This window comes from Hippocampus bargibanti, linkage group LG17, assembly GCF_051943395.1.
Source record: "Hippocampus bargibanti isolate YZ-2025 linkage group LG17, ASM5194339v1, whole genome shotgun sequence".
Lineage (NCBI taxonomy): Eukaryota > Metazoa > Chordata > Actinopteri > Syngnathiformes > Syngnathidae > Hippocampus > Hippocampus bargibanti.
In genome coordinates this window covers 14693843-14707035 of record NC_142750.1, presented here as the reverse complement: position 1 = coordinate 14707035, position 13193 = coordinate 14693843, and the positions used below count along the sequence as shown (strand labels likewise).

Below are 13193 nucleotides of genomic sequence, written 5' to 3'. Positions count from 1 at the left end.
TGGCCTTTAAAGGACAACCGACGCCTCCGGCCGGACAAGTTGTGTCCATAATTTGTAAAATCACTTCAAATCACTTCTACTGAGCATATTTTACAAAGATTCCACGGCATAAAGATATATTTTCACAGCCCCGCTTTGTTCAGCGGAAAGGTCGGTGCTGTTGGACAGTCTGCGGTTGGATGGATATATGGCTTGAGGAGCCCGCGATAAGAAGAAAGCAGCGTCAGCGCAGAGCGCCGATGCGTGTGTGGAACTGTCGCGGCTTGGAATTGAAACGGATTTGTGCGGGACAGGAGATGTGAGACAATGTATTGTCGTCAATGGATGCTACAGCTTCGTGTTTGCTTTCGACATTTAGCTTGTAGTAGATGTTCAAATTCCACCATGACATTCCTGATCCACTGCTGAAACGGATGCTTTGATCCTCTCCTCTTTCATCTAGAACTGCTTCATGTCATCACAAAGAGGGTACAGCAACCCCTGAAGAATGAATGACTCTGTGTCTTTTTGTTGTCATATTTGTTTTGTTTTGTTTTTCTCAAGATGGCGGCGCGTGAACACGCAGCGGCTCCCCTCTTCCGGCAAAATGGCATTTTCATGTTTATTATGTTTGTTAAAGTCATTCTAAGTGCCTTGCACGGAGAGGACAGTCATTTCATCTGTGCTGTATGTCATGCATATGAGCATCTTTGACAAGAAAGCTGACTTTGCCTTTTTTTTTTTTTAACGTTTTCAGACTCGCACTGAATATTCAGAAAGTCTTGTTTTCGAGTTGGTGACGATGCCTGACGTCACGTCACGGAAGGAACGCCCCTGACCGAGAAAGCGACACACAATGCTTTTTGGGTACTTTGTTTGGTCTGAAAACTTCGTGTTGATGGCGAAAAACATAAATAACGCGATGGTGAATCATTGTATGTTGCACCAAGACTACTATTTGATACTAGTTGACACAAATTCCCAGCAGACAAATCAGCCCATTTCCAACGGAGCTTAGGCTCCATCTTGTGCATTTTCTGTGACGCTACACATCAGTCCTGACGGCTTGAAGGACTTCTTTAATCGATAGCAAACATTTACGCTTTGCTCTTCAGAGCTATTTGAATTATTCATAACTGGATGAGTAACAAGAAAGCATCTTCTCCCAATCTGAAGCCATTGTTTTGATTCTCGAGCAAGGCAAGGCGTCCTGGCGTGACGTCTTGCCTTGCTTTTGAAGTAGTTTTGGAATACTTTAAGTCATTTTTATTGGTGTTTTGCAATATCCTAAAAATATCAGCCTGCGTGTTTTGGGTATTTTAGATGCTGTGAAACGTTTTCCGTTAGGAAACATACAAATGGTGTCGGTTGTTCTTTACAGACGTTTTGCGCTATTCTCTCTCAGCTGTGCAGGTCCACGTGCTCAAAGGGGACAAGGCAGGCGAGTGGTGGAAGTTCACCGTCAACATCATATCGATCTACAAACAAGGGGAGCATCGCATACGGCGCGGAGACCAGCTGCTGTGGGTGCGCGCCAAAGACGCCGCCTGCAAATGTCCCAAGATCAAACCTGGGAGGAAGTATTTGCTGATGGGCTCGGATGATGACGACTCTCCCGGCCAGAGCGGGGTGGTGGCGGACAAGGGGAGCCTGCTCGTCCCTTGGAAGGACCTCTGGGGACGTCGCCTTCGGAAATTTCAGCAGCGCGATAAGAGGGGGAAGTGCTGAAGAGGGAAAAAAAAGGAGGAAGGAGAAGTGGGGGCCATTCTCCAATGGGACGCAATGAAGAAGGGATGACAAACAAAACTGACAGAATGATTTCTGGAGAGATCTAGGTGACAAGTTCGAGGGGGGACTGACTGCCTGCTGCTGCTCTGAGTTGGGACAAACAATTCCCTTATTTTTTTCTTGATTTTTCTCTGTGTGCGTGTGTGTGTGTGTGTGTGTGTGTGTGTGCGTGTGTGTGTGTGTGAAGGAGCTCGTGATATGGTCATTCTGTTTCTTTTTGTTTGCAGGCTTTGCACCTAATGTTCAACACAAGTTACATCACAATCCGTCATAATCTCCAAGTCATCTGTGACGTTATTTTACTTTATTTTTCTCAGAAAATGCCCTGAATTTTCCCATTAATGAAAAAAAAAATGCGATATTTCTGAAGCAAAATTGTGTACGCTTTGATTGATGTGCAGATGCGATCATGGGCCAGCTCAAAGTAACACGATGTTGTCTCAGTGACCTCTGCGTCAGCGTAAAGTCATTTTGGGTGTGCATTAATAGACAATAGATAGATGTCGTAGCGTCAGTGTAGAATAGACGCGTCAACCCTGCACTTATTGATTAGTTGATTATTTTAGAACATATGAGATATGTTCAGATTTTTTCAAGTGGCATCCAAAAGCGGAAACATTTCATTCTTGATGCCACGGGTGTCAAAGCCAAGGCCCAGGGGCCAAATCCGGCACGCCACATCATTTTATTCGGCCCGCGAAAGCAAATCAAACTTGTGAAATTCCATGATGCTTGCTGAAGTCCCAACCAAAATGTCATATTGTCGTATGTAAACTACAAAAACAGTCATTATTCTTTGTGTTAAGTTCATACCGTCTTCTTATTATCTAATTTACACAGATTCTTTTCATACAGACAGTGGTGTTTTAGGTGTTCAATTACCTGACATGTTTCGGCGTGTAAATTAGTCAATATCTTTCACTTCAGATTTGAAAACTAGTTATTCATTATTTTTTTGGTGCGTTCTGTATGTAATATGAGGAAGGGATGAAACATTGTAATGGTTTCCCCAAATTCAATACAATGTGGCCCGCAGCAAAAAATGACTTTGACACCCCTGCTTTATGCCATTTGATGGATACAATATCTAGGTGTGTGTGTGTGTGTGTGTGTGTGTGTGTGTGTGTGTGTGTGTGTGTGTGTGTGTGTGTGTGTGTGTGTGTGTGTGTGTGTGTGTGTGTGTGTGTGTGTGTGTGTGTGTGATATTGATGATTGCAAAGTGCCACTCTTACAGACAAATAATGCTCATTTCCCCCATGAATTGTTAATGAATGTACACATCACTTTTCTGGATGAGAATCCAACCATTTAACTTTATTAATACCTAACTTGTTTGTTCTCTCACTCTAAATACGCATTACAGTAACAAAATGGTGAAAATGTTAATTCTGAGTAAGAAAAGAACCAACCCTCCCATCTATAGTGCTGTATATATTCAACTCAACAATTGTTTTAACTTGCTGTTATTTGTTGCCATTTGGTGTGAGACTATGCGCCGCCACACTCTTTATGCAGTTAATAAAATATGTGTTACTTTCTCTGTGCACAAAAAAAAATTTTTTAAAAAAGCAAAAACAGCGATTTGCTGAAAGCAAGAAAGCTTGGTGACTGGCAAATGTGGCGTTTTAATTCACACGTCGTGGTGTCTTTAAAAAAAAGCCAATTGCTATGAGTTCCTTGTGATTAATCTTCACGTCGAGCCCATTTGGTGTGGCGGTGAAATGTTCACGTAGTGATTGTATTGTATACAGTGCATCACCTGAAAGCAGCCGATCCATGTTGAAGATCTTTTTCTTTTCTTCACTGTGGCCTTATTTTCACGGTAATAATGAAGTTGATCTACAATCAGGTTAACAATTTGAATGATGTTAGAATATGTCAAGCTAACCCATCAGTGCATCTCCGTACCCCGATGCATTTTACTTGATGTAGTAATTGAACTTTAAATTGTCCTCACCAATAATAAGTGCCAAGTGGTTGCCAAGCGCTGAAAGGTACTCCTACCACCGTTCTGTTCTGTCAACCCAGCTCCTTCAAGATCACATTGGAATTCATCATTTTATACAGTGACCAGCGGTGGCCATTGAAAAAGTTTTGTTATGTCTTGTAATACTAATGTATTATGTTTATCAAATGAATATATTTAATGATGTGCCAAACATTATGGCTTTTGTGGATTTTATTTCTTTGTTCTTTTTGTTTCTTTTTTTACTTTGCATTGATTTTTAGATGGCTGTGATGAAAAGTATTGACGCGGTTGCCAGTTGAACAGCCTGATAGCAATGAAAATTAATTCATCAGAAATAAAGCTGTGCATTAAAAAAAAGAAGACAAAAATGAGCTCTTCTGATATCACATTTTTCTTTTGTAGTTTCTTGCAATATGCAATCACTTGCATTTATTCAATACACATTGTGTGATTTTAATTGAATAGGACACTTTCTGATTGGGCGCTAACATTTTTCTGGCTAAAATATAATAAATACTCACCATGTATTAATCCATTTTCAGACACGGGTCATTTTTCCATCGCCTATTTTCTGGCAGCAGTTCTATTCCTGTAAGGGACACAGCTGCATCCAATCTGAGTCCAGAGGTGGGCATACACTTTTGACTAACTAATATTCACACTTATAGAGGAAATCGATTTAAAAAATAGATTGGAAAAATTCAAAATGTTGCGAAAGAGGACATGAAGGTTGCGGGAGTGAGTGAAGAGGATGCACAAAACAGGGTTAAATGGAGGACACTGGAGGATTCCCTGAAGGGAAAAGCCGAAAAGAGATTAGTAAAATTCCAAAAAGAACAGACATTGCAAGAACAATATGTTGGAATACTGTATTATCTTCATTGTATTATAACTAATGTGTAGGTATCGTAACATAGCTGATAAAAAAAAGATGTTACGCTGACAGGAAGCTTCAACTACGTCTGGCTCAATGTATGGTTCAGACACTGAAAAGATGCCATCCGTCCGCCATATTGTATGTGGCTTTGAAATTGTACGTATATTATTTGATGAATAATATTGTATAACAGAGTGAGGATAACATCACACAATCAAAGCCAAGAATTTGCTATCAATCAAATGACTTGATGATATATCTCCAAAAAGAAAAAATACTTACAGTCGCCACATCCAATACGGCTGCGGAAAATCTGCGCTTTCACCACGGAATCCGATGAATGTGCAGTTTTGTTTAGCGATGAAAAGGTTTCTTCAGTCGTCATCTGTACTTTTTTGAAGGGGTCAGACATTTTGGTTCTCATCCAAAGAGCTTCGTCAGCGAACTAAAGTTGTGCTGGTAACTCTGGCCCTATTCGGATTTTATTCAGAGGCAAACATTGTTCATTAATAGATGGGCTTGTAGCTTTTCATTTGAGACACTGCTTCTTGATGCCCTTTTGTTTCCAAGTGTTTTCTGAGATCAGATGCCGAAACTTTAATATCCAATCTACTCGGCACGCGAAATGACTATTGTGGTCCTTTCAAATACTCTTTTAATTATCCAGCGTATTCATCGGTTTGTTTTTTCTATTCTGGTAGATGATGTCTGTGGGCAACAGTTTTTCTTTTTTTACGACTTGATTCATCCATATTTTAAGTTTGTCTCAACTTTGGCGAGTGCGAGTCAAAAATGGCGGCATGCGCAGTCACGTGACCAGAAGACAGAGACGCGAGATTCTCACGCTAGATCAAACGGCCACAGACCCATTTGGTGCATTGTCTCGTTGCTGTAACGGGGACAAAATCAAAACGAGAGAGAAAAAAAAAGACGGATGGAAAACGTACAGAGTTTGAATGTATGACGTCCGCATTTCAAAATCAGTGCTCACTTGTACAAATTACACAGAAACAGTACTACTTGATAGGTCTGCGTTTGCAGAGTATTCATTAAAGCCATCCCTCGGTCATCCGTTATTCACGGATGCCTTTTTTTCTGAGTCGGCGTGTGGTGGTAAGAAGGGGGGCGTGTCAATGCGACGGAAATGTTTGAGAAGAAGACGGACGGCCTGTGATTGAGGGTCGATAAATACAAACATGGCTACCCAGGTTGGCGATGGCGATGGAGATCGGAGGACGGACAAGCAAATTCAGGTAAAGCGCCAATCTCTTTATGATTACCAATCACACCACGTGAAACGCTGTAACTGCCAGAATTTCACAAGTGTCATTTTGTTAACGATGAGACTACTATTTGGGGGGCGAATCCACTGACTTTGCTCGTGTTTTTACACAATGAGGCTATCCCGGGTGGAAACGCTTTGTTACCCTTTGTGTTCTGTGCTGACAACTGTCAGGAAATATATACAGTGATACCTCAGTTTACCAACACTTTAGTTGATGGACTTTTCGCCTAAGGAACATTACATTCGCGAGAATATAATCTTGGCATAAGAATTAGTTTTCGGCAAACGAACCAAACCACACGAAGCGCCACGGTGGCTGGCGGACTAGTTTTAGGCGGAAAAACATCAAAACACACGATCAAACAGGAACATGGTGCTGGCAAACTAGTTTTCATCACCCCTTTCCTTGAGTGCATAAGTGGTTTGTTATCAACCATACTTTTGCTATGATGGGACAGAAAAAGACCCCACCACAGGCTCGTGTTCAGCCAAAGAGGACACAATAGCGTCCCAGTACTAGTCGACCATTGCTATGTGTAGGTGCTACGCTAAGGGTGTTGTCTAAGCAACGGTCTCAGGCAATAGAAGAGGTTGAAAGACGTTTGTTGATTTGGATTAATGAAAAGCAGCTGGCAGGGGACAGTGTGAGTGAGGGTATTATCGCCGAGAAAGCACGGCAACTTCACTCAACATGGCAACTTCACTTGATATCTTCAAGAGGCAACATGCAAGTTCTACCATCACAAAGGTAAATAAAACAACTTTATTATATAGTACAGTTTATTTCTTTAATTACAATACAATAGCACATTTATTATACATTAAATAAGGTATATTTTGTTGTTTTAAGGCTTATTTCATAGAAAATTATGTTTTATGGGGACCTGGGAGCAGATTATTCTAATTTTTAAGGGTTTCTTATGGGAAATAAATGTTTGGCAGACGAACTTTTCGCCTTACACACACTTTCTGGGAACCAATTAAGTTCGTCAGCTGAGGTATCACTGTATATATCTATTTTATGTTCTCTTCTCAACACCAAATTATGCATCATAATATACTGCCAGCATAGAGCATTTTTTTTTGTAAACATTTTGGAACAATGTGTTTTTGGAATTGCACAAGTGGTCTTCTCACATTGTCCTGCACATTGTCATTTCACTGTATTTTCCAAGGCATCCTGGTGTGAATAAACAATGTTGAAATGGCAATTAGTGAACGTTTTATCACACTGGGAGGGAGCCAAGTAATTATTGAGACGTGGAGTTGAGAGGCCCGATATACTTAAGTGGATTAGCTGTTTGGGAGGGAAAAGAGGGAACACCCGAGAGGATCACAGAGTCTGATTTGCATCATCAGCTTTAAGCGCCGCCGTGTCTAATCTGCGCTCACAGGGCCACGCTGCACATCAGGCTGTGCAGAATGTGAAGAAAAGGGACTTCTCTCACAAGTGACGTATGGTCAACTTTAAGGTCCTCAACACATTTGTTCAACTTGGATTTCATACTTTTCATTTCTAAAATCTGTTTTGAAATCTCCAACCATGAGCTCAGACGCTAAACATTCTGCTGGACATAATCGTCAAATAGAAGCAATTTGGCCCAAGTGAGTAAATCAACTGAGTGACAAAGAAAAATGTCTTCCTCAAATTGATAGCATTCCGAGAGCACTATATTTACACAAAGTGCCGGCCTAAAAAAAATACATGGTTGATGAAGCAGAGACTCCAAATTGTCCATATCTGTGCCATATTCACAATGTCCCTCGGCCCTCTAGCCCAAAGTTAGTAGGCTAGATTCCAACACAGCGACCTTGATGGCTACGACGTCCACTCATTTACTGCCAGACGAGGAAGAACGTGTCCAGTCCAGTGCCAGGGTTTTTGTCGTTGTCACTCGAATGCCAGGACCCGCAGAATATGAAGTTTTAGGACTACATAAACATTCAATGCAGCGTAAGAAACCTTAAACTCTCTTCTAATTCCTAAATTATATGGGTCTGGAGTTATATGAATTTGAAATGAGGGCGACTGTCCAAAATAAAATGTAATGCATACATATTGTTTTATATAGAGCTTTAAAACCAGCAGAAGCTGGAACACCGGGCTCACATGTAAAAAAGGGGAGAAATGCTAGCCCCTTGCGGAAGGGAAAAATTTGCCAGAGGTCAAGCCAGCGCTTTATCGGCACCCAAGCAAGACAAAACAAAACCCGAAGTAATTCAGGAATGGCACTCTACGTCATATTTTCAATTCCTGACTAAATTTGTGAATGGCAGAGAATGAGTTTATCCAGCGTATTCATCGGTTTGTTTTTTCTATTCTGGTAGATGATGTCTGTGGGCAACAGTTTTTCTTTTTTACGACTTGATTCATCCATATTTTAAGTTTGTCTCAACTTTGGCGAGTGCGAGTCAAAAATGGCGGCATGCGCAGTCACGTGACCAGAAGACGGAGACGCGAGATTCTCACGCTAGATCAAACGGCCACAGACCCATTTGGTGCATTGTCTCGTTGCTGTAACGGGGACAAAATCAAAACGAGAGAGAAAAAAAAGACGGATGGAAAACGTACAGAGTTTGAATGTATGCCGTCCGCATTTCAAAATCAGTGCTCACTTGTACAAATTACACAGAAACAGTACTACTTGATAGGTCTGCGTTTGCAGAGTATTCATTAAAGCCATCCCTTGGTCATCCGTTATTCACGGATGCCTTTTTTTCTGAGTCGGCGTGTGGTGGTGAGAAGGGGGCGTGTCAATGCGACGGAAATGTTTGAGAAGAAGACGGACGGCCTGTGATTGAGGGTCGATAAATACAAACATGGCTACCCAGGTTGGCGATGGCGATGGAGATCGGAGGACGGACAAGCAAATTCAGGTAAAGCGCCAATCTCTTTATGATTACCATTCAGACCACGTGAAACGCTGTAACTGCCAGAATTTCACAAGTGTCATTTTGTTAACGATGAGACTACTATTTGGGGGAGGGCGGGGGGGGCGAATCCACTGACTTTGCTCGTGTTTTTACACAATGAGGCTATCCCGGGTGGAAACGCTTTGTTACCCTTTGTGTTCTGTGCTGACAACTGTCAGGAAATATATACAGTGATACCTCAGTTTACCAACACTTTAGTTGATGGACTTTTCGCCTAAGGAACATTACATTCGCGAGAATATAATCTTGGCATAAGAATTAGTTTTCGGCAAACGAACCAAACCACACGAAGCGCCACGGTGGCTGGCGGACTAGTTTTCGGCGGAAAAACATCAAACCACACGATCAAACAGGAACATGGTGCTGGCAAACTAGTTTTCATCACCCCTTTCCTTGAGTGCATAAGTGGTTTGTTATCAACCATACTTTTGCTATGATGGGACAGAAAAAGACCCCACCACAGGCTCGTGTTCAGCCAAAGAGGACACAATAGCGTCCCAGTACTAGTCGACCATTGCTACGTGTAGGTGCTACGCTAAGGGTGTTGTCTAAGCAACGGTCTCAGGCAATAGAAGAGGTTGAAAGACGTTTGTTGATTTGGATTAATGAAAAGCAGCTGGCAGGGGACAGTGTGAGTGAGGGTATTATCGCCGAGAAAGCACGGCAACTTCACTCAACATGGCAACTTCACTTGATATCTTCAAGAGGCAACATGCAAGTTCTACCATCACAAAGGTAAATAAAACAACTTTATTATATAGTACAGTTTATTTCTTTAATTACAATACAATAGCACATTTATTATACATTAAATAAGGTATATTTTGTTGTTTTAAGGCTTATTTCATAGAAAATTATGTTTTATGGGGACCTGGGAGCAGATTATTCTAATTTTTAAGGGTTTCTTATGGGAAATAAATGTTTGGCAGACGAACTTTTCGCCTTACACACACTTTCTGGGAACCAATTAAGTTCGTCAGCTGAGGTATCACTGTATATCTCCCTATATCTATTTTATGTTCTCTTCTCAACACCAAATTATGCATCATAATATACTGCCAGCATAGAGCATTTTTTTTTTTTTGTAAACATTTTGGAACAATGTGTTTTCGGAATTGCACAAGTGGTCTTCTCACATTGTCCTGCACATTGTCATTTCACTGTATTTTCCAAGGCATCCTGGTGTGAATAAACAATGTTGAAATGGCAATTAGTGAACGTTTTATCACACTGGGAGGGAGCCAAGTAATTATTGAGACGTGGAGTTGAGAGGCCCGATATACTTAAATGGATTAGCTGTTTGGGAGGGAAAAGAGGGAACACCCGAGAGGATCACAGAGTCTGATTTGCATCATCAGCTTTAAGCGCCGCCGTGTCTAATCTGCGCTCACAGGGCCACGCTGCACATCAGGCTGTGCAGAATGTGAAGAAAAGGGACTTCTCTCACAAGTGACGTATGGTCAACTTTAAGGTCCTCAACACATTTGTTCAACTTGGATTTCATACTTTTCATTTCTAAAATCTGTTTTGAAATCTCCAACCATGAGCTCAGACGCTAAACATTCTGCTGGACATAATCGTCGAATAGAAGCAATTTGGCCCAAGTGAGTAAATCAACTGAGTGACAAAGAAAAATGTCTTCCTCAAATTGATAGCATTCCGAGAGCACTATATTTACACAAAGTGCCGGCCTAAAAAAAATACATGGTTGATGAAGCAGAGACTCCAAATTGTCCATATCTGTGCCATATTCACAATGTCCCTCGGCCCTCTAGCCCAAAGTTAGTAGGCTAGATTCCAACACAGCGACCTTGATGGCTACGACGTCCACTCATTTACTGCCAGACGAGGAAGAACGTGTCCAGTCCAGTGCCAGGGTTTTTGTCGTTGTCACTCGAATGCCAGGACCCGCAGAATATGAAGTTTTAGGACTACATAAACATTCAATGCAGCGTAAGAAACCTTAAACTCTCTTCTAATTCCTAAATTATATGGGTCTGGAGTTATATGAATTTGAAATGAGGGCGACTGTCCAAAATAAAATGTAATGCATACATATTGTTTTATATAGAGCTTTAAAACCAGCAGAAGCTGGAACACCGGGCTCACATGTAAAAAAGGGGAGAAATGCTAGCCCCTTGCGGAAGGGAAAAATTTGCCAGAGGTCAAGCCAGCGCTTTATCGGCACCCAAGCAAGACAAAACAAAACCCGAAGTAATTCAGGAATGGCACTCTACGTCATATTTTCAATTCCTGACTAAATTTGTGAATGGCAGAGAATGAGATAATGTGATTGCAGTTGTCCAAAAGACGCCGTACGTTTTGATGTGGACATCTCCGCCCTTTTTCTCAAGCCCTCTTTTGCAGTCGTGTGATACCGAGCGTCGGGTAGTGGGAAATGAAGAGTGAAGCACTTTTGGGCTTTTAAAGAGGAAGCACTTGGTACCCAGATAGTACATATAGGCGCAATCGCCAAATGCAACACACCCTGTGCGTTTGACACTCACACCTTTCGAGTCCTCCCATCCCCCGCCTCATTCATTCCTCTCCATTTCTCCGTCTGTCTTTCAATGCAGATGGTTCAAAAGCAGTATTTCTGGCTTACTAGATTGCCGGCACAAAAGCTCTTCTCATGCATTCTGGAGAAACTCGACGAGAGAGGCCTCCGTCCCATCTTGGAGAGGAGAGCGCACACAGACAGAGAGGTTTGGTCTCATTAGCATTTCCATACAGGATTAAGCCACTTGGCTTTTGGATCTCGTATCGTATATTTTAACCCTCCCATGTGCATTCTCTGGCGCTCACTTAAATTGCACGGTGAGACAAGAGGCTCATAAAATAGTTCTTTTTCCTCACACACAATCGCGTTGGGACCGGTCTGAACGGATCTCATCGTAGCGTGGCCTCCCGGTATCTCTCTGCCTAGTTCCAACCTGTGCACGACGCAACATGGAATGCTATTTGACATTTTCTCTTTTGTCAAGTAAAGTAAACATTCCTCGGGGTCCGGGTTGTTTATTAGTTGGAACCGATCTTTCATCAAATATGGCCAACCACGGTGGTGGAACTGCAAAAGGCGAATGGTGTCAGGCTTCCATCGGAAAGCCTTCGTCGTCGTCGTCGTCGTCGTGAAGGCTCGTCATAAACAAACTTGATGCGCACTGCAGATGTTATTTTAGGCAACGTTGTAACATTCTTAGCTGTCATTCTGTATAAACAGAGTGTAAAATAAATCAAAGGTACTCCTTTGAAGACACCCTATAGAATCAGGATGTCGACCAAAGGTGTCAAACTCATTTTTTGCTCGAGGCCACATTGTAGCTACGGTTTCCTCTCGAGGGCCGTTATGAATTTGGCTAAGCCATTAGAAATGTTCAAGACCCTCCACATATTACATATAGAGCGCACGCCAAATTCATGACTTTTCTCATTTGAAGGAAAAATAATGACTGCCATTGTGGTTTGAATGAGACAATTGGACATTTTGTTTTGGACTTTAGCGAGCATCATGGAACTTGACCTGCTTTATTTGCTTTCGCGGGCCGAATGAAATGATGTGGCAGGCCAGATTTGGCCCTCGGGCCTTGTCTTTGACACCCGTGATGTAGACAATGCAAGCAATCACACTTGTTCAAGTCCATTGTTGATAACGTCATGAATCTCATGAAATGTTTTTTTTTTTTAAACTTTCATAGTATAGGTGCTGATGATGTCATTCAATGCCTGACGTGCAAAAATGTGTCAGGGTTTTTGTCAGTCATTCAAATTCCTGGACCCACACAATATTGAGTTTTAGGACTACATAAACGTTCAATGCAGCGTAAGAAACCTTAGACTTTGTTCTTTTATGTGAAAAAAAAAAGAGTTAATTCCCAAGTTTTATGGATCTGGCGTTCTCTGAGCATGAAATTAGGCCTGCTATCCAAAATACAATCAACCTCTTCTGGCCGTTATCAGGCATTATTTTTGTACATATGTACATACGTATTTTGCATTTTTGTACTTTTTTTTACATGTTTAATTTGTATTTGTACCTACAGTATATGTTGTCTTAATACTGTAATAATGTTGTATTCGTTATTATATTTTTGGTTTTTTTACTTTATGTTACTTTCGGGTTGAGTGAACGCTGGCGCGTGTGGCTGCCACTGCTCACCCGCAGGAAAAATATCATGTGACTGTAAAGTATCATTGACAGTTTTGAAAGGCGCTTATAAATGAAATGTATTATTATTATTATTATCATACATATAATGTATATTTTTTAGTATAGCACTTTAACAAGAGCTGAAGGTGGCCAGCCCAGCAAGAAAAAACTAATTCGGGAATGGCGCTCGACGTCATATTTGCAATTCCCGAAT

The 13193-nt window shown here is 41.5% G+C and overlaps 1 protein-coding gene across 1 annotated transcript in view; it reads left to right on the top strand.

Moving 5' to 3' along the window:
• The window catches only part of ntn1b (netrin 1b), a 42714-nt gene extending 38699 nt beyond the window's left edge, over nt 1-4015 (top strand). Inside the window, exon 7 of the mRNA XM_089018715.1 lies at nt 1385-4015. Coding sequence (XP_088874841.1) covers nt 1385-1707 — 323 coding nt within the window. The 3' untranslated portion in view covers nt 1708-4015. The remainder of the gene's footprint in view (nt 1-1384) is intronic.
• The last annotated feature ends 9178 nt before the right edge of the window (nt 4016-13193 follow it).